The 24,144-nt window shown below is 48.0% G+C and overlaps 1 protein-coding gene, 5 non-coding genes and 1 pseudogene across 6 annotated transcripts; 3 read left to right on the top strand and 4 right to left on the bottom strand.

The window, feature by feature from the left end:
- Positions 1-5,188: 5,188 nt before the first annotated feature.
- Positions 5,189-5,305, bottom strand: LOC117494565. Its single transcript, XR_004557095.1, has one exon. It is a non-coding gene; the product is annotated as a U5 spliceosomal RNA (small nuclear RNA).
- Positions 5,306-5,671: 366 nt separating this feature from the next.
- Positions 5,672-5,835, top strand: LOC117494548. Its single transcript, XR_004557082.1, has one exon. It is a non-coding gene; the product is annotated as a U1 spliceosomal RNA (small nuclear RNA).
- Positions 5,836-6,163: 328 nt separating this feature from the next.
- LOC117494577 lies at positions 6,164-6,352 on the bottom strand. Its single transcript, XR_004557106.1, has one exon. It is a non-coding gene; the product is annotated as a U2 spliceosomal RNA (small nuclear RNA).
- Positions 6,353-13,050: 6,698 nt separating this feature from the next.
- On the bottom strand, positions 13,051-13,131 carry LOC117494550 (annotated as a pseudogene).
- Positions 13,132-13,278: 147 nt separating this feature from the next.
- On the bottom strand, positions 13,279-13,395 carry LOC117494564. Its single transcript, XR_004557094.1, has one exon. It is a non-coding gene; the product is annotated as a U5 spliceosomal RNA (small nuclear RNA).
- A 458-nt stretch (positions 13,396-13,853) lies between these two features.
- trnag-gcc lies at positions 13,854-13,924 on the top strand. Its single transcript has one exon. It is a non-coding gene; the product is annotated as a tRNA-Gly (tRNA).
- A 4,460-nt stretch (positions 13,925-18,384) lies between these two features.
- LOC117494308 lies at positions 18,385-21,436 on the top strand. The gene is made up of 9 exons (XM_034145152.1): positions 18,385-18,911; positions 18,999-19,201; positions 19,281-19,346; positions 19,431-19,511; positions 19,594-19,859; positions 20,076-20,702; positions 20,789-20,924; positions 21,007-21,211; positions 21,327-21,436. Exons 1-9 carry the CDS (start codon positions 18,385-18,387, stop codon positions 21,328-21,330), a joined length of 2,115 nt encoding a protein of 704 aa, XP_034001043.1. The 3' UTR covers positions 21,331-21,436.
- The last annotated feature ends 2,708 nt before the right edge of the window (positions 21,437-24,144 follow it).

The following is a 24,144-nucleotide window of genomic DNA, read 5'->3' as shown; positions in this document are numbered from 1 at the left end:
GCAACTTAGTTAGCCCAGTTAGCACTATGTCAATAGCTTAGCAGTCCGGTTTACACATTTCAACAGTCGTGGTAGATACCTTGTTTGATAAATACACAAATAACAATGCATTACAGGTTGTGTACCCGAATATTCTCCTGCTCCAAACGGTCCAAACAAACTAGGAACAGCATCGTCCTTCAGTTTCAAATGCTGTGCATATCCGGCCTCAAACTGGGCAATGTTTTGGAAGCTTTCGTCTGTGAAATGCCGGGCCCACAGTAAAGTTCTTCGAACCTCTGAAGGAACAGTGTTAAAAAGACATTTCAACCACTGACTTCGTTGTGGTTCTTCCGTCGGTAGGACAAACAGCTCAGACTTCTCCTCACATTTCAGGAAACAGGTCCTTGGCATCGGCATGACTGGATCGATTGTGAACTGAACCAGAGCTTCCAACGGTAAATGTTAGGCTGGCAGAGGGTGCGGCCAGCACCGCTGGGTGTGGCCATAGCTCTTCGGGATTGGTCCATTTCGTTCCGGGTACCGCATGACATCAGGCGGTACCCGGAAGGTATTTTCTGTGTTGGAGTTTTACTCGCTAAAGGGTGTACTTTGAGGGTTTTGACTCTGCACACTTTAATCTGGAGCTTTAATGAAAATGCTTTTGTCAACGCCACGGTCATGCCACGCCCTCAAACGAGAATACCGCGGTGTGAGACTTCCTGTAACTCTTTACAGCGATTCTTCGGCAGTTGGACACGTGTTTGCGTTGGATTCTCTTCAAATCATCTAAAACAAGTAAGCATACCACCTGAGTTATTAATTACTGCTTTTTAACTAGCAAGTGTTATTTACTTTTCTTGTATTCACTGTTTTGAACGGAACATCGACATGCCAGCGCCATTACTGCTGTTAAAGTTAGACTCAGCCCTGTTGTGCTCATGTAGTCTATTTCTTCGCGCAAATGGTGTTGGGCAAAGTTTGTATCAAGTGCCTACCCACACAATTCTGTGGTTAAGTTAAGAGCACGTATTAAGAATCAACTCCGCAAACTGTTCCCCTGTGCCGCTCTAAGCGTTTGCCGGGCACTGTGATACAGCCGCGGGGCTCAGAGGCTCTGCTGCATGTTGTGCGGTAAAATACCTCCGCTAAAGCTATTCCCTACTACTTTATAACCCAGCGGTTATGTAAGAGTAAGTCACTAATGCGCCGATTTGATATGTATTCCTTTGTATGTATTTCACCGTTTGTTTTACTGTGAGCAATTAATTATCTTTCTACAATCTTAGATGTGTACCCAATTTAAACTCAGTCTGCAGTTACAGCATCGAGTTGTTGTTATACAATATGAAGTGCAACTAAAACTATATTTTTCATGCTTATGCAACGCTATAGATGCAAATCATGTTTGAATCTGAGAACGTTAGCTCTCTTCAGTTAAGGTGCATTCAGGCGCAATTCAGTAAAATTGTGAATTGGGCGAAGATGGATTTATAACGTCAGCAATATGTGTTCATTGTAGTCCAGTAAAATGCAGTCTTTAGCGAGAAATATCAATAAATACAGTTTTATTAAGGAGATGTTTTACTACAACGTAAAATAGATATTAGACAGTATGCAAACGAGATAAAGGAGTGTATATGGAAGTAATTAGGATCCGCTGTGTAGAGAATCATCGAATTGTACTGGTATCTACCAATACTATCCTTAATAAATGCCATCCTTATAAATGTATATAAATACAATACCGTTTTAAATGATACTTATATTTTAATTATGTTTGATTCCATTAATTGAATTAAATATGTTTTAATGAATTCTACTGAAATGATTGTTACATTGTCATCATGTAACTATTTTGTTCTTTTATTTGCCTCCCCAGAAAACAGTCCCACCTCCTCTTGAAGACATTTACTGTAGCCTCCTGCTATGGACTTCAGGTTCACATTAGGTAAGCCCTTGAGTGTGTCAGACTAGTTGTTGTTTCAGAGGTTAATTCAAGACGTGTTATGTTTACATACTAATATAATGAGCATCAGGTAAACGTACCCATTTCTATTTTTTGAATCACAGATGGGATGGAGATGTAAACTATGCAGCATGTCACCACTCAAAGTGATATTTTAAAACATTATCGACTCCATCATGGAACCTTTGGACAGAAACGTGCCTTGCCCTGCATTCATGTAGACTGGCCTGCGCTCTCACTTATCAAGATAAAAGTTGAAATAATCGTCTGTTCTTTTTATTCTAGGACCCATGTGCCACTTTATATAAATCTCTGAGCATGAGGTGGGGTTAAAAATATGTAGTTGGACATTTATGAACTATATCAATATCATGACTATGGTTCATTTTCTTGCAAACCAGCCTTTTTTTTGATGGCTTAATCCCCTTGTAATGCATGTGAATAGCACCTCTGTTACCGTCTGTTAACAGCTAATGTAAACTGTCTCGTTATGATTTCAAGACGGATGTGATTTTTGTTGTTGAGGAAAACACATGGTGTGTCCTGATTTGTACTCAATTTAGTGTTTCATTTGTATACAGGGAACAGCAGAGGTCGAAGTGCAACAATCTCGTGATGCACAGCATGAAGTTATACGTTGCCCACGAGCCAGATGCAGTTTGAATAACCATCAAGTAATAACCATGTGTCTCCATGTATGTTAATGTGTTGTGCTTTTAAACAAACTGGAAATAATCAAATTTTAATAAAATGTATTAACATGTTCTTAAAATAAAAAAAGCTTTCTTTCTCTGATATCCTGCCTATAGTGTTTGTTTTACTGTGCTTTATAGCCTGGTATTGACTTCAGTTATCCAGTGTTTCTGATCAGTTGTGCATTCAATTAGTGGATGAATGTATGTGTTCTGTTGATAGGTTATAGACTTTCTACTGTTCTCAACTGTTTTTCACTTGAATTGGATAGTCCTAACACATGCCTACAAACGCTCAGTGGAGAACCTACTAAAAGTATACTGATAGTCAACTCTAGATTAGTTGACGATCAACAGATAGTCAACTAAACTCTAAAGTTGCTTATCTGTTGATCATTAACTAATGCGTAATGTAATAGTCAACTAAACTCTAAAGTTGCTTATCTGTTGATCATTAACTAATGCGTAATGTAATAATCAACTAAACTCTAAAGTTGCTTATCTGTTGATCATCAACTAATGGTTAATGTAATAGTCAACTAAACTTTAGTTGCTTATCTGTTGATCATCAACTAATCAACCCCTACCTCACCGACCTGATCCACCACTACACCCCTTCCCCGAACCTGGGGGGACAGAGCCTTCTTCATCGCTGCCCCCACCCTCTGGAACTCCCTTCCACAACACATCAGAGACTGCACCGACCCCCCCACTTTCAAAACACTGACCAAAACACACCTCTTCAGATTGGCTTTTAATTTGTGAATTATGTTGTGTTGCTGTTTTAATATGTTTTATTCTATTTTATCTTGTTTTATCACCACTGTAAAGCGTCTTTGAGCACCTGAAAAAGCGCTTTGAAATTAGATGTATTACTATTATTAATGCTTACTGTAATAATCAACTAAACTCTAAAGTTGCTTTTCTGTTGATCATCAACTAATGGTTAATGTCATCTTCAGTTGACATCTTGACTCAACAGATAGTCGACATGACCCTGTTGACTTTCAACTGACAGATTGATTTTGAGTAGTTGATTGTCAATTTTGAAGATGTTGACACAATCTACAGATAGTAAGGTTGAATATCGGTTAATAACCTGTTGCAAAAAACATGTTGACAGTCAACAGAGACTTTTTGTAAAATCTATAGATCAACACTTGAGATGTACCTTATATTCTACTGGCAGTTAGTTGAATGCATGTTACTTGTCTGTTGAAACAGTGTTGTTGAATGTCAACTGATGACTTATAGAGTGTTAACTATGGACTATCAAAATAAAGTGTTACCAAACACTTATACAAGTTTACAGAGTACTCTGGACTTCCAGTTCTACTGCCGGGCAATACAGGTATCGGGACCAGCCAGTCAGAAACAGGAAGCCCAGAGCACTCTGGACTTCCAGCTCTACTGCCGTGCAATACAGGTATCGGGACCAGCCAGTCAGAAACAGGAAGCATTTTGCATGAATAAACAACAGTATTCATAGACATTTTTGGGGCGGAGATGTGTTGACTCTTCCGTCCCATTTTACTCCGAAGCGAATCAGAGAGTCCGTGGGGAGGAGCTGTGTGAGCTGCTCACTCCCCCAGGTGTTTTTACTGGTTGGATTCACTTCTGGTCGGGTCCAATACAGCGAATCAGAGTTCTGGGAAAAAAGTATGTTTCTTCTGATGGAGCGTGAGATTTTCGGAAGTACACAAGGACAGAGTCAATCTTTATCTCTGCACCTGTATTCACTCCTTTACTTTCCCAAGGAATATTTCACACAAACTATTCTTTCCCAGACAACCAAACATTGTACACAGATATATTGATGCCCAGAAAGGACCTTGAAAAGAATATGTGTGTGTGCTGGTGGGAGGAGGTGTATGTGTGTGTAGCAGGATATCTGGGTCAGTGAGTGTAAGTGAGGATTACTTAAAACAGTTCAAACAATACATGTTCACTAAAATACAGTTCAAAATAATACATGTTTACTTCAATACAGTTTAGAACCATATCTGTTTACTTTAAACCGCAGATCCATAAGATAAGTGCAATATTTCAATGAAGAATACTCCACCAGGCATCAACACAACAAACACGTCCGAGTAGCAGCCTGGAGCTAATGAAGCTAACAGGGCTAACGGGGCTAGCAAAGAGACCACTAGCAGTTTGGCACTTCCGTTTCATTACAATGACTTCCGTTACATTACAATGACTTCCGTTACAGCAAGAATCCCCCTCACCAGAGCCGGCCCGACCCATTAAGCGACATAAGCGGCTGCTTAGGGCCCCGCAGCCACTAAGGGAGCCCCTAGCAACAACAAAAAAAATAAACAAACTCAGTACACCATCGCCGTGATAAGTATGTTTAATTCATTTTGTTAATACTGTATGCCTAGATTGCCTACTCTCAAAGTCATGTATTATATTATTGAGTCAATAATATAATATAAGTCACCGCCGGTCTTGGTGCGGCTCTTTTGACCTGGCATAAGAGAGGCGCTGCGTAACTGGGTTAACCCTAACCCAGTCCCCTTTCTTGTCTTTCACAAACTCAGAATGCTCAGCCAAACGGCCAAGCCTACCAAAAATAGGTTGAACTCGTAGGTGTTCCTCTCCACGGAAGTCTTTAGTAAAAGGCGAAAGACTTATACGCTTTGAAGAGAAACCAGAGTAATTGTGGAGGCCGTCCTCGAGAACAGACAGCACCGCAGTTGTCCCAGTCCAATCCCTCGCGGTGACCCTGACTTGGCTTTTCCACCTCCCAGGCCACACCCTTTCCCCCAGCTGCGCTAGAGCTGCGCGAGCATGGTTCATGGCTCTCACCTGTGGCTTCTTTGGCATTGAGTCCAAAAAAGACCCCTGCTGCTGTGCTGCAGTTTGTGCCCCCGATTGGAACCTATTTCTATTTCAAGCCTTATCTGTCTTTAAGGCTTAGGGTTAAATGTGGTTGATGGGCTGCGTTGGCCGGCTCAGAGGCAGGAACCGCCACGCCGTGTCCTTTGTCGTTGCAAGAGTCCCCTGCCTCTGACCCATCCAACTCATACTTACCTGGCAGGGGAGATACCATGATCACCAAGGTGGTTCACCCAGGGCGAGGCTCGGCCATTGCACCCCGGCTATGCTGACCGCTGCGAATTCCCCAAATGTGGGAATCTCGACTGCATAATTTGTGGTAGTGGGGGACTGCGTTCGCGCTCTCCCCTGATTATAGTGTTGAAGAAAATGTCAAAGACAACCTGGCTACAGCTTGCATGTGTGGCAGCTTCTTTGCTCCAGGGAAGACTTTCTGGTGTCAATGTCCTCCCAGAGCGTGTCCTTCCTTTGGGCTCTAAATATCTCTGTCCCTTGCAGTGAGCCTCACTCTGCGTGCCACGCTCCAGAGCCAAGGCAAGTTCAATTTGTCACCTTTAGCTTCTCTGGCATAGAGTCCAAAAAAGGATCTGCTGCCGATGTGCTGCAGTTTCTGCCCTCAAATGAAACCATTTGTTGTTGTTTCGAGATGCGTCTGTGTTTGTTTTTCGACAAGGCAGGAGATGGGTGCACCGTTCCCGGAGGCGCTGCAATACCGGGTTGATGCGTGGAGTGAACGGGGCAAGCCCCTCTTTCGGCTCCCAGTGCTAAAAATCCATTTAATATATAGTCCCCGTATAGGGGACGTATCAGATATTAAACTGATAAGAACAGATTTTTTTTTTTTTTTTTTTTTTTTATTATAACAAATCTTCAATTTACATCATTCTTATACACAGTTTACAAACAAGTAAACAAAGGACATTCAATACAAACACATATATCACTTTTACTTTTCATGTATGTAATAACCATTAGGTGATCTGGTCTTCACCCAACCAGCCCTAAACCCCCCTTCCATCTTTCCAAAGCGGCGTGTTGTCCCCATTTCAGAATTTCCCTCTCATTCTCCCCTTCATATCTGCCCTTACTTTTCCTATGATCCCCCTTCTGCTGCTGCAGCATTTGGAAGGAACAATTACCCACTCAATTTTCACATTGCATAGGGGTCTTCACTGAAACTGTCCATCTGGCCCAAAAAACAGGAACCACACTTGAAGAGGTGGAGGGACTCACAACGCCCCCTTGTGTGTCATCCCCCGAGGGAGGTGGTTGCAGCTGTGGAGCAGCAAGCAGCCCCCGGTCCAGTGGCAACCCAGCTGGGAGCCCAACCCCTACAACCCCTGGGTCCTCCCCCACCATCCCTCCACCCAAACCATGGCATTCGTCCGCTTTGCCCCTCCCCTGGTCACTGTCCTTCACTGGTCCCTTCCTCTTCTGCTGCCCATCTCCTTCATCCACCACCACCTCTTTGGCCCGCCCCTTCCTCCTCGTCCCCTCTGTCTTTGGCCTTTTACTGTCTCCGACCTGCGAGCAGTCCCCATTGTCTTCTGGAGCCTCTGTTCCGAAAGCCTCCTGTATTTTACGTATCCCAGGCTTGACACCCACATCGGCTGCGACAGTTGAGTCCGTATTCCCCGCAGGCCCTCGGCCCACGCTGTCAGACCCCGAGCCGCCGCCCGGTACCCGCTCCACCGCCGCAGCCTCCCCCGTGCCCACCGGAAACATATTCTTCTGGCACTGGATAAGCCCTTCCAGAAGGTCCTCGAACTCCGTTTCCCTCCGGTTGTTGGCCCCGGCTACCTCCGCAAACGTCCTCCTACGCTCAGGACAGCTTCGGTAAAGATGGTCGATCCCACTGCAGCCATGGCAGGCCTTGGGCACTGTACAGTCTTTGGCCTCATGTCCCCTTTGGCCACAAAAACGGCAGCTGGTGCCAGCGCACCCTCCCTCCACGTGGCCTGATTGCCTGCACCGCCTGCAGAAAGCTGGCTGACGCGGGTAGAAAAGGTACCCTCGATCTGCTCCAAGGCTGAAGGAGGCAGGCGGGTGCTTGAGGCCGCCAAAACCCTCTGGCTCAGATTTAAGAAGCACCTGGAACTGCCTTCGACCTGTCCAGATCCCCATGGTGTCCTTGACATGTCTTGCTTCAGTTAGCACTTCCCCATACAGCCTCAAAAAATCAGCCAGCGCTCTGTCAGTCACAAAGGGATTAAACATGTTGACCGTGATTGTCCTGAAATTTGGTCTGTCCAAATTTAAAACCTTGTAGCAGGCTAGCGGCTTTACCATAGCAGCAGCAACACAGTCCTTAGCAACCTTCGTATATACTTGCTCGTCCTTTAGGGTGACGTCGAAAGCCTTCTCCTGCTGGTTCCATTGTAGGCAGTAGATGACATCAACTTTCAGATGGAGCTGCTCCATGATGACTTTCCTGCAGAACCACGTCCTCGATACGACATCTTCGTCTGCGCCAACTGCCTGGAAGCGCAGTGTGAATCTCAGCCCGACTCTTGGGATCGGCTGTCCGTCATCGGCCCTCCCGGCCATCGCTCCTTTCTCCTCGTGGTTCGAAATGTCCTTCCTGGAAAAAATGATAAGAACAGATTTTTTTTTTTTTTTTTTATTATAACAAATCTTCAATTTACATCATTCTTATACACAGTTTACAAACAAGTAAACAAAGGACATTCAATACAAACACATATATCACTTTTACTTTTCATGTTGGTAATAACCATTAGGTGATCTGGTCTTCACCCCACCAGCCCTAAACCCCCCTTCCATCTTTCCAAAGCGGCGTGTTGTCCCCATTTCAGAATGTCCCTCTCCATTCTCCCCTTCAAATCTGCCCTTACTTTTCCTATGATCCCCCTTATGCTGCTGCAGCATTTGTTCTTTACAACATCCTGCCTAGCCAGCCACAGATTTCTCTTCAGCAGGCTTACCACTAGCCAAATGGGGAACATTGCCCAATATTCACCAGGACCCGAGCCCCTTTCAATCCCATCCCATGTCATCTTAAGACCAGGAAAACTCTGTCCTAACCACCCTTCCACTCTTCTCCATGCTCCCCGTGCGAAAGGACAGTCCCACATGACATGTCTGATGGTCTCTTCATCCTTACAGTCTGGCCTAGGGCACACCGGAGACCTTGCCAATCCATGACGGTGCATGATTTCCCGCACTGGCAGGCACCTAAGCAGGCACAGCCAGTTAAGGTCCTTTAGTCTATTGTCTAGTCCCTTCGGCTGGATCCTCCTCCACACTTTGGATGGTATTCCAATGACAGGACCGACATTGATTTTCTCTCTGGCTTCTTTATATAGGGTTCTGTGATTGAGTTTCACCTCTGGCCCGGCAGCCTCCGGGTGAGCCCGAAGCCACCTTGCTGCATGGCGGTAGTGCCATGGCTGCTGTTCCGCTCTGGGCCCCAAATTGCTCCAGGCCATAAGCTCTCTTGCTTGATAAGAAAAGAAAAGGCGGATAAAATAACCAGAAGGATGTACTACTGGGCCTGATACTTCCCTACATAAAGTCGAAACAAAAATGCAGTCCATCTTCAGAGTTAAATGTGGTACATCTCTCCCCCCTGCTTCGACCCCAGCCAGCATGCGGCCTCTCGCCACATACTCGTATCTCCCACCCCATATGAAGCCAAACACGAGGCGCATAAGAGGCCTCCTCATGCTGACCGGCAACGGATATATGTATGCGAGATATAGGAGGGATGGCAATATATCTACCTTCAGCACTAATACCTTCCCTATGAAGGTCAGCTGCCTACTCTTCCAGAGAGACACTTTCCTCTCTACTGCCTCAAGCCGTCTTGCCCAACTCAGGGAAGCACTTTTAGTAGACTCAAAACTGACCCCCAGAACTTTTATAGGCCCTGGGCAGAAAGCAAGACCCCCTGGCGCATCTATCCTTTCTCTCCATTTCCCAAAAAACTTCACCGAGGACTTTGCACAGTTAAGCTTGGAACCGGATGCCCTGCCGAAGTCCTCCATGATTTGCAGCGAACGAATAAGGCATTCATCCCTGTCCAGCAGCAAAGTGGTGTCATCTGCATACTGGGACAGTTTCACCCGTAACCCTCTGCTGCCAGGCACTAGAAAACCTCTGACCCCTGGGTCTGCCCTAATGGCTGCCGCCAAAGGCTCCATATAGAGCACATATAGCAGTGGTGAGAGAGGGCACCCTTGCCTCACACCCGATTGTAACCGGAAAAAATCGCCTAGGTATCCGTTCACTACTACCTTGCTCCCCACGTCCATGTATAATGTGCGCAACCACCTTATAAAGACTTTACCAAAACCTAGCCTCTCCAGAATGCTGAACATAAAACTCCACTGCACCCTGTCGAAAGCCTTGGTCTGGTCAAGAGCAACCAGCATGAGTGGCAGGTTTCTGTCCTCTGCCCACGCTACAGCATCCCTTAGGAGCTGCAGGTTCCATCTTGTTGAGCGCCCTGGCACCGCACATGTCTGGTCAACATGAACCACATGGGGCATTGCTTCGCCTAGCCTATCAGTGAGAACTTTTGCCAAGAGTTTATAGTCCACACACAGCATGGTCAAAGGTCGCCAGTTACCTATTTCAGTGCGATCCCCCTTCTTATACAGGAGGGAGATCACCCCGGTGGCTAAAGACCCGCTCATTTCTCCTGCCTGCAGTGCCTCTGTCAGCACCTCCAACAATACTGGCCCTAATATGCTCCAGAACTTTGCATAAAATTCCACAGGTAAGCCATCAATTCCTGGCACCTTACCCTTGTTCATTCTGTTGAGCGCACCCTCCAATTCGCTAACTGTTAGCGGGACCTCTAAAGCCTGCACTATGTCCCCTGGAACCTGGCGATCCAGCAGTTCCAGGAAATCATCCCCTCTTCCCACATCTTTCTCCTTAAAGCTGTCCCTGAAATGATCTGTGGCAACCCTCACCACCTGGCCCTCTTCTGTCACTACAATACCCTGACTGTCCCTAAACCCTGTCACCACCTGCCTTGCTTTTTTAGCCCGTACCGAGCTGAAAAAAGCAGCAGAACATGTTTCTGACTGCTCAATGAACTCTGAACGTGATCTCGCCAGGAAAGCCCGGGCCTTGCCTTCAGAGACATGTCTGAGCCTTGCCTTCAAAGAGTTGCATACATTTTCATTTATAGTAGAACCACAGTTCCCCTTTGCGTACTCACGCTCTAGGAGTCGCTGCAGATGGGACATCTCCCTCTTTGACCGTCTTGCCTTCCTTTTGCAATAACCTAAGCAGAAGGTCTTAAATCTGTCCTTGGCTACCTCCCACTACTCTAGTATCCCCTGACACAGCGGTTTGAGGCCCAACACTCCCTTAAAAAACAAAGGGAACTGTTGGTTGAAAAACTTTTCCTCCAAAACACTGACATTTAGGCGCCAGTAACCAGGCCCAAAAGTTAGCGCATACACATCTACTCGAAACAGCAGGCCATCATGGTCAGAAAAGAAAACGGGGATGGTCCTACCTGTGATCAGGTTTAAAGACCTGGAAAAAAACAAATAGTCCAAACGTTTTGCCACGCCTCTTGAGTTACGCCACGTGTGGCTTGACCCCCTTACCCCCATCTGCCAACCCACATCTAACCATGAGTTGTGAAATATACTGGTCGCTGGCATCCCCTCCCTTCCCCAGCTCAACATTAAAATCACCCCCTATAATTACCTGTCTATTGGTAACAAGGAAAGGCTCCACTAATGTAAACAGATTAGTCCGCTCTGCCGGTGACTGTGGTCCATATACCACAATGACCCGCAGCTTCCTTGTTCCCCAAACAATGTCTGCCCCTATTGCCCTGCCCTGGTCAATAACAAAAACATCCTCCACCCTTATTTCCTTAAAACAAAACAAAATCCCAACCCCCGTAGAGTGAACCCCCCCTACACTCCAAACTGAGTCCCCTTTCGTCCACTCCCTTGAAAACATCCCCACATCCCCCATGTCTCTCAGATGGACCTCTTGCAAAAAAACTATGGCAACATGCAAAGTGCCTAAAAAATCAAAAACAGTCCTTCTTTTAACAGTGTTCCTCATTCCTCTCACATTCAAAGTGAGAACATCAAAATAACGTGTCATGAGGATGAAATGTTAAGCCTTAACAAAGGAAAAATTACCCACTCCATTTTCACGATGCATAGGGGTCTTCACTGAAACTGTCCATCTGGTCGGCCCATAACACAGGAATCACACTAGAAGAGGTGGAGGGACTCACAACGCCCCCTTGTGTGTCATCCCCCGAGGGAGGTGGTTGCAGCAGTGGAGCAGCAAGCAGCCCCCGGTCCAGTGGCAACCCAGCTGGGAGCCCAACCCCTACAACCCCTGGGTCCTCCCCCACCATCCCTCCACCCAAACCATGGCATTCGTCCGCTTTGCCCCTCCCCTGGTCACTGTCCTTCACTGGTCCCTTCCTCTTCTGCTGCCCATCTCCTTCATCCACCACCACCTCTTTGGCCCGCCCCTTCCTCCTCGTCCCCTCTGTCTTTGGCCTTTTACTGTCTCCGACCTGCGAGCAGTCCCCATTGTCTTCTGGAGCCTCTGTTCCGAAAGCCTCCTGTATTTTACGTATCCCAGGCTTGACACCCACATCGGCTGCGACAGTTGAGTCCGTATTCCCCGCAGGCCCTCGGCCCACGCTGTCAGACCCCGAGCCGCCGCCCGGTACCCGCTCCACCGCCGCAGCCTCCCCCGTGCCCACCGGAAACATATTCTTCTGGCACTGGATAAGCCCTTCCAGAAGGTCCTCGAACTCCGTTTCCCTCCGGTTGTTGGCCCCGGCTACCTCCGCAAACGTCCTCCTACGCTCAGGACAGCTTCGGTGAAGATGGTCGATCCCACTGCAGCCATGGCAGGCCTTGGGCACTGTACAGTCTTTGGCCTCATGTCCCCTTTGGCCACAAAAACGGCAGCTGGTGCCAGCGCACCCTCCCTCCACGTGGCCTGATTGCCTGCACCGCCTGCAGAAAGCTGGCTGACGCGGGTAGAAAAGGTACCCTCGATCTGCTCCAAGGCTGAAGGAGGCAGGCGGGTGCTTGAGGCCGCCAAAACCCTCTGGCTCAGATTTAAGAAGCACCTGGAACTGCCTTCGACCTGTCCAGATCCCCATGGTGTCCTTGACATGTCTTGCTGCAGTTAGCACTTCCCCATACAGCCTCAAAAAATCAGCCAGCGCTCTGTCAGTCACAAAGGGATTAAACATGTTGACCGTGATTGTCCTGAAATTTGGTCTGTCCAAATTTAAAACCTTGTAGCAGGCTAGCGGCTTTACCATAGCAGCAGCAACACAGTCCTTAGCAACCTTCGTATATACTTGCTCGTCCTTTAGGGTGACGTCGAAAGCCTTCTCCTGCTGGTTCCATTGTAGGCAGTAGATGACATCAACTTTCAGATGGAGCTGCTCCATGATGACTTTCCTGCAGAACCACGTCCTCGATACGACATCTTCGTCTGCGCCAACTGCCTGGAAGCGTAGTGTGAATCTCAGCCCGACTCTTGGGATCGGCTGTCCGTCATCGGCCCTCCCGGCCATCGCTCCTTTCTCCTCGTGGTTCGAAATGTCCTTCCTGGAAAAAATGATAAGAACAGATACTACACTTGATCTTAGCCAAAAGGCCGAGAAGCGATGACCCTTAACGTTTGCTGCAGGAGACGGACTCGTTGCACAGACACCGCCGGTCTTGGTGCGGCTCTTTTGACCTGGCATAAGAGAGGCGCTGCGTAACTGGGTTAACCCTAACCCAGTCCCTTTTCTTGTCTTTCACAAACTCAGAATGCTCAGCCAAACGGCCAAGCCTACCAAAAATAGGTTGAACTCGTAGGTGTTCCTCTCCACGGAAGTCTTTAGTAAAAGGCGAAAGACTTATACGCTTTGAAGAGAAACCAGAGTAATTGTGGAGGCCGTCCTCGAGAACAGACAGCACCGCAGTTGTCCCAGTCCAAGCCCTCGCGGTGACCCTGACTTGGCTTTTCCACCTCCCAGGCCACACCCTTTCCCCCAGCTGCGCTAGAGCTGCGCGAGCATGGTTCATGGCTCTCACCTGTGGCTTCCTTGGCATTGAGTCCAAAAAAGACCCCTGCTGCTGTGCTGCAGTTTGTGCCCCCAATTGGAACCTATCTCTTTAGTAATACGCTTTAGTTGTGTGGGATGTTATACGTGCTTACTCCGTGGCATTAGAAAACACTAGTTTGATGCTAAACATCACATCCATTTAAGGGAGGAACACTAGAATGTCTTTACGGATATAGAGCTTATAATGAAATATAGAAGCGTGGTTGCTTGAAAAACAGTCTTTGTTGGCTGAACTTTTCGCCTCAACTGCCGTATGGTGGCTTGGCTTTATAATTCAGCATTGGTGGTTCAGTGGTAGAATTCTCACCTGCCACGAGGGAGACCCGGGTCCGATTCCCGGCCAATGCAATAGACAGTTCTTTGTTGTCTGAAAATAAAGTACAATGCCTAAACCACTTGGACTCTGCTCCAGCAAACACACAGGTCTTTGGAGTGTACAAGTAAAGAGGGATGTTCTCCGTGCCGACTCCTATTGATTTGAGAACTCAGTAAGATGCTTGACATCAAATCACTGTAAGGGATGACCAGTGGACTGTATCCCTTCTTAAATGACTTAGAGCATATAGCATATCTGTTGAAAAATCCACCTTGTTGACCGTGCTGTTGACCTCGCCAGCGTAGTGGTAGTTACGATGTCTTGTGAATGTGGGCGAATGAGTGGTAGAATCTTTGTAAGCTAAGAGGAAAACTAGGTTCCCATTCTCTGCAAATGCAACATAGCTTCACTGTTGTTTGGAATCTGTACTTGCACACAATTAGAGAGTAAAGCTATTGGGTGACTCTAGGCATTGAGTCCAAAAAAGACCCCTGCTGCTGTGCTGCAGTTTGTGCCCCCGATTGGACAAAAACACAAAATACTGTATAAAACAAGACAAGCAACCTCACTTTTACTTAACTGGAAGTTCTGAGTACTGCTTCCACCTCTGCTTGTTAGGAATCGGGATTTAATTTAGAAAAATCATTACAAATTGGCAAAGAGGAACGCTTCACGAATTTGCGTGTCATCCTTGCGCTACCGGTGAGATGTTCTTCTCTGTTCCAATGTTCCAATTTCTGACCAATGGCTGTCCAGGCTTGTTCCATAACTCGCCCAATAGGGAGGCCGGATATGTTCCATAAGAGAGAATCAAACTTTTGGGGCTTTTGGCGTCCAATCGGTGAGGCGGATTTGTTCCATAATTCTCAGCAATCTCTCCTCCGTCCGCCATTGTTTTTTCACACTGACTGACTTCAACAAAGCGACACTGTGAGTAAAATGTGCATTAATTATTAGCAAATACGGGTGTAAACACTGTTACAAACGCACTTCTATGTCCGAGATTAGTCATACTGAGTTAACCGTGGTGTTTGTGCGGTACTTTGTGAACCGCTGATGCACTGCTGTGTGTGTTTACCTTTAGCTAGCGGCTAAGCTAGCGGGACGCTACGGAGCCCAGCTATCCGCCCTCTGAAGCTTTTAGGGCCGACAGGGGGAGGACAGTGTCCCGCTAACGCTGTGTGTGTGTGTTTCACATTAGCGGGATGCTACGGAGCTCAGGTATCCGCACTCTGAAGCTTTTAGGGACGACAGGGGGAGGACAATACAACGCTGTGTGTATTTATCGCTAAGCTAGCGGCTAAGCTAGCTGGACGCTACGGTTCAGGTATCCGTCCTCTGAGGCATTTATGGCGGACAGGTTGAGGAGGATGTCCCGCTCCTGTGTGTGTGTAACGGAGCTCAGATGAGAGGGCTCTGATTACAGTTTTAATCCTCTGTTAATCCGCATGTTTTCTGCCATATTTGATGAGAGATAAAATGATTTTCTGCCACAGGAGTTTGACAGAGAATAACTGAAAAAGTACACAGTAAAATAACTCATGGCCACTGAGTACCTGGAGTGCTGATGAACACAGATTCTGTGTTCAATAGAGAGTGCATTAATAATAATAATAATAATAATATGTATTCAAGACTCTTTGCTCACAGCAGCATTTCTCTCCTCCTCCCTCCTTCCTTTTCTCCTCAGGAGGAGATGCAGGGTCCTGATGGCCAGCCAGGATACCAGCATGTCCTGAAGCTGGCCAAGGCCCTGCTGGAAGCCAGGAGCCTTCAGGGGCTTTCTGACAAGAGGGTGGACGAACTCATGGCCCTCTGGCAACGCCTGCACGAGCCGGACAGGCGACGAGTCGTCTACCCTCCCAGACACCGGGAGAGGCAGCTGAAGGGGCGGTTCAAGACAGCGAAGGGGAAGAACACCTCCTGTCCTGGGAAGGAGAGTCTCCAACGGTAAGACTTGCTTCAAATATTCCTGTTTCCTGTACTAAATATTGGCTGCGTATTAACCCTCACTGTCCTCTCCGTGACTCAGCTGTCTTCTCGGGTTTGTCTTACAGGTTCTCTCGGCAGTACAGGTGGGACAAGGACAGCCCTTCAATTACAACATCCCGGAGGTGCCGGGACCTTCAGGGGTGGGTCTGCCTGCCTCATCTGGCCACATCCCCCCTCCTCCTCCCCCTCCTCAGACACTGCTCCCGGATGTCCCTCTCATGGCTGCCTCTGCTGCTCAGCCTCCTCCTCTTCGTGTGCCCAGGACAACAGCCTACAGGAAGAGGAAGGCGGCGGAGGCTGATGCTGCAAGGGGTGGGCCGCAGCCCGGGAGCAGACAGGTCAGTACACCTGCAGCAAGTGTGGCCAGGCCAAGAGGATCAACACTGACCACACTCGCATTGCAGGTGTGTCTTACTGTGCGGCTGCCGGTGGGAAAACTGGCGGGAGGAGATGAAAAGACTCAAAAGGGACCCAGAGGGTGGGGGGGAATGATAGCACTTTTTTCTTTAATTCTCTTTTATCTTTATTTATTTGAATCTCTATTTTAAAATAAAACTCTGAACTGAACTTTGTGTGGAAACTTTATTTAGAATTCATTACACAACGTCTGATATTTCACTGCAACACGGGTCCATAAAACACAACATGGTGCATAAATAAGCACAGTAGAGATGATGAGATGGTATACCGTACTCTTTGTAGTTTATTACAATCATCATCATTTACCAAAACCCCCTGTTTCAGAGTCACTATGTGTCAGTCAGTGATGGCTCTCATGGCTGCTCCTCCTCCTCCTCGAACTCAGATCCAGAGAGCAGTTTACAACCAAAGACTGAGGACGACACTGGAGACTCTTCTGAACCTGACGCTGAACACAGTGCTGATTGGAAGGAGACCAGAGAACCTGCCTCAGGCTCAAAGTCACTGAAAAATAGACAAGAATCTGTCAGTGATCCACGACGTAGTGCTGAAAAGAAACCACTCAGCTGCTCAATCTTAGAAAGCTTTTAGACATAGAAGAGATCTAGATCCACACAGGAGAGAAACCCTTTGGCTGCTCAGTCTGTGAGAAATTTGTGAATTTTTCACAGAATATACATTTATATATTTATACTTTATACCCTTTAATTTAAACCCCCTGTTTTAGAGTCACTATGTGTCAGTCAGTGCTGGCTGTCATCATCTCTTCAGCTCTTCCTCATGTCTGCCACAGCTGGGGATCGAACCGCGGACCTTCCGCTCCCCACATTTTTTTTTTTTTTTTCACTTTTTGAGCCCCCTTTCCTCTCCTTGCCCCCCTGCTTCGTAGAGAAGAATGGGCAGTATCCTCAGTATCCAGGGGGCGAGGATAATCGGGGCTGCTCAGTCCCACTTTAGCCCCGCCCCTCCCGTTCATTTCTTATGGCATTCTCACTTTAATCTTGTGTCCACCCATTGGTTGTCCCACTGACGTTTCATTGAAACGGGGAGGAGCGGGGAGGAGTTTTCACTGAAAGTTTCCAGGCATCATTTACAACTGAGCGGTTTTTGAAAAGGTAAGATACCCTCCGCTAGACAGTCCGTTATAATGTAATATAACGGTAACAGATGAATGGGAATGTATTTTGTTGTCCTCTGCTATTACAGTAGATGAATGCCAATGTGTTGTCTTTTAACGTTCGCGCATATTCGCATTGGTAAAAAGTTTCCGCAAAACCGAGGCTTTACGCCGGCAACACACCGGAGCTTTCTGGCCGTTGAAATCCGTAAATACTTGTCATTTAATGCTTATTACTATGTGCTAACGTTTATGAAGTTAACATTTATATGCACCATTCGTGATTAAAAGCTGCCACTCCGCCATGTACAGTCTTAGAACTGCGGCAACAACATGCATTGCTCCCGCACTTTGCTTGATGCAAACACGTAACGCTTTTTACTTTGCACTAACGTATATGTTCATAAAGTTAATGCTTACATCCGTTCACAGATGTGGACGGAGGGTTAACAGTCATAGACACTTGGCTATTTAATGAAGTACTGTAATAACTAAAGTTAACATTTATATGAAGGCCATCATTCATTTAAAGTCAGACCTCTGAGGTTACTGTTGAGCTGATGGAAAAGTGTTGTCTAACATTATTACATGATAGCACTAAGATAGCATTCTCTTTTCAATCAGAACCAGCTTTTACTCATGTTATTTTTCTTATTTCTATTCAGACTGTTCTTCCTGTGTACTATCTGTGTTTCTCTCCTGCTGCAACACCTGAATTCAAAGGTCCATCTCATCCAAAGAGAGGCTTTGTTTGTATGCTAGCTAGGTTAAAGGTTCAAGGTGTTTGCTGTACTTCACATGTACTTGTGAAGTACTTGCCTGCTAGCTTCTGACGTGTGTTTGATGTGACATGTACTTGTGAAGTACTTGCCTGCTAGCTTCTGACGTGTGTTTGATGTGACATGTACTTGTGAAGTACTTGCCTGCTAGCTTCTGACGTGTGTTTGATGTGATTTCAGAACAATGGATCACAAACCGTCCTTCGCGTTCCAGGCTGGTACATCAGACCTGCAGCTGATGGCCAGCACAGAAGCTGGCAAAGTCTCGAAACACAATCTGAAGAGGGCAGCCCCGCGCCTCACCTCCGACACCAGGGAGGTGGCTGAGGCACAAGCTGTGTCAAGGGTCACAGCGCTGGGGGGCAACCCGGTGGACCGCTGGCAGCTCCTCAGCCAGACCGAGCTCCAGTTTGGTCAGTACCGGGGCCAGACTCTCCAGTGGTTGCTGTCAAATGACGTGGGCTACACGGCAACCATTCTGGCAGGCCATCAGGGAGAGCGTGAGGGGGGGGATGTCAGCAGCACCCCCCTCATGTGGAACAAAGATGCTCTGCTGGAGTACGCCAGCCTCTTCGCCCTAGTGATGGCAGCCGTGAGCAGGAAGAGAGCACCGCGCACGGCTGCAGAGCACGAGCAGCTGGTGGGCTTTGGGACTTGGTCAGCCATGACGTACAGGGACCTGTACGACACTGCGGAGAGGGAGCCAAGCACGTAAGGCCATGTGTGACTTTCATCACTAGCTGTAGAAACACTTGATGTGATATCAATCTAACTGTTGCCTCTCAATCTCAATGTCAGGTACAGGAAGTGGCTCAGGAGTCAGCCCGTCAGGAGGCCCGGGTCCGAACTGGGGCAGCTGAAGGACTACATAGACAGAAGGGACAAGGAGAAGCAGTCTGTCGCCTCCTCAGCTGCATCAGCAGCCGCCACCTCCTCAGCTGTCTCCCCCTCCACTACATCTCCCCCCAAACAGCGGAGGAAGAGAAAGCCAGTGGTCCTGTGTATGTATCATGTCAGTGGAGTGTTACTGTCAGTCAGGTGATGTGTGATGAGTGAACATTTTTTAAATTGTGTCTGCAGCTTCCTCAGAGGACGAAGACGACCATCTGATGGTGGAGGCTGCGGCTCAGGTGGAGGCTGCTTTAGGTAAGTCTGTGCTTCGAGTCATTATTAAGCTTTGTATAATCAAATCTATTTGGTATGTCAAGTGTGTTTTTCTGCTGTGCACAGCATCTGCTCCTCCTCCTCCTCCTCCTCCTCCTCCGCCGCCTCCTCGTCCTGCCCAGCAGCAGAGAGCTCTGGCACCCTCAGGTCTGTAATAATGTTGTTGTAAACATCTAGTATCAGTGTGTAGTGTGAAGCTGCAGCTCAGTGACCTGTGTGTGTGTTGCAGCTGCTCCTGCCGGCAGCCTCCCTGCAGAGCAGCACGAGTGGGTCAGCAGGGCTCTGTTTGTGGGCTACAAGTCAGGGTGGCCCGTCCTGTCCACGGACTATCAGCTGTGGCACCACCCCCCCGGCCCCCGGCTGAAGTACCACCAGCGGCCCTCCTCCCCAGATGCTTTCTTCCAGCGGCCCTTCTTCTTCTGGGCGCCGAACAAAATGTGGCAGTACCACCTGAAGTGCCCAAGCTGCGCACACAAGATGGTCTCCACCAAGAAGGTGAGAAATGTAATGTTACTTATGTACACTGTAGGTGTCATGGCTGCACCCTGACTGATGGAGGAGACCCTCTTCTCCCCTGCAGGTTGTGGAGGAACGTCTTAAGAGAAACTGATAAATGATTCAAGACTAACAATACAATGTAACAGTGTAAAAGGCAATCAGAGTATAAGACTATATGTTTTTTTTTTATGATTATATGATCATTTGACACAGGTGACCAAGAAGCTGGCGGGAGCAGACGCTGGTACCGCTCTGTGGATGAGCAGCGTGGGGAACGAGCTGGGGCAGGTCCTGATGTCCGTGCTGACGGCCGCTGAGGGCTACGGCCTGAGAGACATGGCGCGGGGCCTGCAGGACCGGTACCAGCTGGCAGGGAAGGAGCCTCCACAGGTCCTGTATGTGGACAGGGACTGCTGCCGGAGGGACGGAGGCACCTGCGCTGCAGCTGCTCTCTTCCCCGCCTGGCCACGCCTGGCTGTCAGGCTGGACATCTGGCACTTTATACGCCGACTGGCAGTAGGCGTGACCTCCGAGAGCCACCTCCTCTACCCCGAGTTCATGCGGCGTCTCTCCAGCTGCATCTTCGAGTGGGACCCGGAGGACCTGTCCCTCTTGGAGACGGCCCTGCAGGCGGACGGGTTCAGAAGGACGCCGTCCAGCAAGGAGTTGGGTCGGCACTGCCGCCGCCGCACGCGTGGGGCTCAGGAGACCGAGCGTCTCCTTGGAGAGGCGGTGGAGGCGTTCAAGGGGGCCACCGATGCCATGAACGTCCCCCTGCTGCACCGACGCCGCATGGAGGAGATCCTGGAGACACAGAGGCATCACATCCCCTGCATTCAGGTACAGCTCTTACAGGAAACAATTCAACATGTTTCATGTTCAGACATGAATTCAGACACTGAATAATCAGAGCCTCTCCCCTTCAGGATCCTGCTGGTCTCTGCCTGTACACCAAGACGGGACAGCTGACCCGGGAGGGGGTGTCTCTGCCCGTCTACCGCTGTGCCCGCGGCTCCACGTCCCTGGAATCCTTCCACCTGCACCTCCACAGGTTCATCCCGGGTGAGGCACCGTGCTCTAAGAGTTTTACACTTTCTCTCTCTCCCTGGGTGTAAAACCCTGACGTTTGTGTGTCATGTTGCAGGCTCCTCTGCGAGGGGGACTTTCCTCCAAATGTTCCTGTTGGAGGGGCTCACGAGGTGGAACGAGGACCGGGGAAAGGCGGCAGCGGGGGGGGGCCGGCATCAACTGCTACAGCGGCCAGCAGCAGTACACTCTCCACCAGCTCACGCAGCACTTCTTCCACACCACGCTGGTGGAGAGCCACGTGAAGCCGCTGCAGTACACAGGTGATACTTCAGACTCAGAGCCGATGCTTCTGGAAGGTTTCTGTTTGAGAACATTGAAGAACAAGGTGAAGAACAACTGTGATATTAAGAATCTAGTTACTCTTTTCTTCCTCAGGTGAGCTCATCGGGATCAGCTACCTGTACAATCAGACGGGAAAGGTTCTGCAGCCCCTCCCTGATGATCCCGATGTGCCCGATGACAGCGAGGAGGTGACTGTTGAAGAGGAGGAGGAGGAGGAGGAGGAGGAGGAGGAGGAGGAGGAGGAGGAGGAGGGATATGACAGAGAGGATTTCTTTCATCTTCCTGCTCCACGGCAGGGTGGAGGATGAAGATAAATAAAATACATAAATACATAAAGTGTAAAACTTTATAACATAACATAACATAAAATACATAAATACATAAAGTGTAAAACTTGTAAAACTTGTAAATAAATAAAAAGGTATTTTTAAACTTGAATATCTCTGACTGCTTATTTCTTTCTTTTCACAACTTCATAACATCTCTTTGTCATATCAAGCATGCAGCCAGCAGGGGGTGTCAAAGAGCATTTGGGGTGGGGGGGATCTGGGCGGTTGGTACACTGGACACTGGCTTTAATTGATCCGAGGGGCTCTGATCCGATTGGACGACGGGCTCCGGACCCCCAGGTGAGAGTTTCTCATCCTAGAAGATCAGATCCACAGGGGTCTTGCCAATATAATCGAAGGGGAATCTCCCCACTCACTAACATGGTACAACAAAAAGGTGGGGGCTTCGCGCATACAGTTTTGCATCAAAGCGAACCTATACTGTAGCTCTGACATCTGGAAACGGAAAAGGAGGTTTATTGCTCATGGATTATCAGAAATCATTTCAAAGGGACACAGACACATTGGATTAACCTATGGATTAACTTCAGCAGCGTTTTTATCGTTTTAATGCCATTGAAGACCACTTTTGACCAGACAAAGACACAGGTGAGCCATGTTAGCGTTTTTAGCTACCTAGCGCCACATGTTTTCATGTCTGTTTTTGTTTATAAAGTCGCGAGTTTGTATCATGGAGTGATAATGTATGCACCCATCGATTCTGTGTCACCTCACGATGTGAAACGATGTCAGTGATGTGCAGAAAAGATAAATAATAAGGTTTTGTGAGTGAATTTCGGTGCAGTAATCTGTTCGCATTTTTCGCTCGTTGCTAATTCAGAGGCTCAGCGTTAGCATTGTGGGTTTTATTTTGAAAAAAAAATTAAAACGATCAGTTAGATGAGTTTCTTCCCGTTACATGGATATAAAACATTCATAGTTTATTAAATGAACATGCCCTCAGACACCTGCAAGATGTTGCGGGAGGGCGTCGGTACCGGGGTCTCTCGGGCTTAACAGGTTAACCCTTGTGTTGTGTTCGAAAGCTGTTACCGTTCATGGTGTTCGCGTGTCAATTTTGACCCATGATTTATCTCAGTCCAAAACACTCAAAAATAATGACTATCATCCAATATTGTTTTAACTACATCATAACTAACTTATTATGCATTCGTAACCGTACAATCCTGTTGTAATTTTATTTTATGGCCCCCAAAAACCTTACACCACATATTTAAGTAAAGCAAAGTCCTTTGAGAATGAGCTTAACTGCCTGGTTAGAAAATAAACTAGGAAAACTGGGATCATAGCATCGAACGTTGAACTGAACCCCGGCTACCAAACCCGGAATGTATTGGGGTTTAAGGTGACGGTCAGTGAAGCAGTAGCTCATGAAGGCGCACACAGTGTGGATGAGAACGGGTTTGAGGGGGATGCCTAACGAAAAGCAAAACATGGCGAATGTTCTCCAGGCAAAATCATACGTTTTGAGAGTGGAAGCGGCTAAGCCCTTCCTCATGAGAAACCTGGCGGACTCGAGGTGCCTAACTAAGGGGCTTGTGTTTAGAAGAGGAAGAGGAGATGAAGAGGGGGAATCCCGACTGGTTGCAGCCTGGCTTCTGGGCAGAGGTTCCGGAATGTCTGAAAGTGAAAGCGAGAGAGGGAGTCAGCGATTACGTTGAGGTGGCCGGGAACATGACGGGCTGAGATAATGAAGTTGTGGGTGATGGAGGACCACGTGATGCTTCTCATGAATGGCATAATGTCAGGGCATGGAGAGCGCGCTTTGTTAATGATCCCGACCACTGCTTGGTTATCGCATAGCACTGAAATGCGTTTCCGGAGCCAGAGGTGGCCCCACACATAGCAAGCTACTGCAATTGGGTAGATCTCGTGCAGGGCAGAGGATGTGGCATGATTAGGGAAGGAGAGGGGCCAGGGACCTGCAAACCACTCTCCCTGAAAGAAACCCCCAAAACCAGCGGATGGGGCGGCATCCGTGAAAAGCCTCATTGAGTCTGAGGAGTGCACTATGTCGTTGTAGAAAAAAGTGACACCGTTCCATTGGTCGAGCAGGAGGGACCAGAAGCGTAGGTCTGAGCGGCATCCTTCGTCTAAGGGAACATGATCGTGGAGGTTTTTAACAGCTGATGCTGCGTCCAGGAGGCGGGAGATGAATGAGCGTCCCTGTGGGATGACACGCATGGCGAAATGAAGGTGCCCGAGGAGGGAGAGCAGCTGCTGTTTAGTAATGATGTGTTGTGCACAGTAGGACTTAGTGATGTCGCGTATGCGCTGCAGTTTGTCATTAGGGAGAGACGCTTTCATCTCTATGGAGTTGAGAGTGATGCCCAGAAACTCCAAACTTGTGTCGGGGCCTATGGTTTTCTCCTTGGATAGGGGGATGCCTAGCTCTTGGAAACAGAGTTTCAGTTTAAGCAGTGAAGCGCCTGAGTTGTCCCATGGGGGATCTATGAGGAGAAAATCATCCAGCAGGTGAAGAACGGATGGGATTCTGACAACGTTCAGCAGGATCCAACAAAGAGCCTCGGAGAAGGAATTGAAAATGCATGGGCTACTTC

This window comes from Trematomus bernacchii, unplaced genomic scaffold (assembly GCF_902827165.1).
Source record: "Trematomus bernacchii unplaced genomic scaffold, fTreBer1.1, whole genome shotgun sequence".
Classification (NCBI taxonomy): domain Eukaryota; kingdom Metazoa; phylum Chordata; class Actinopteri; order Perciformes; family Nototheniidae; genus Trematomus; species Trematomus bernacchii.
This window is presented reverse-complemented; position numbering and strand designations above follow the sequence as displayed.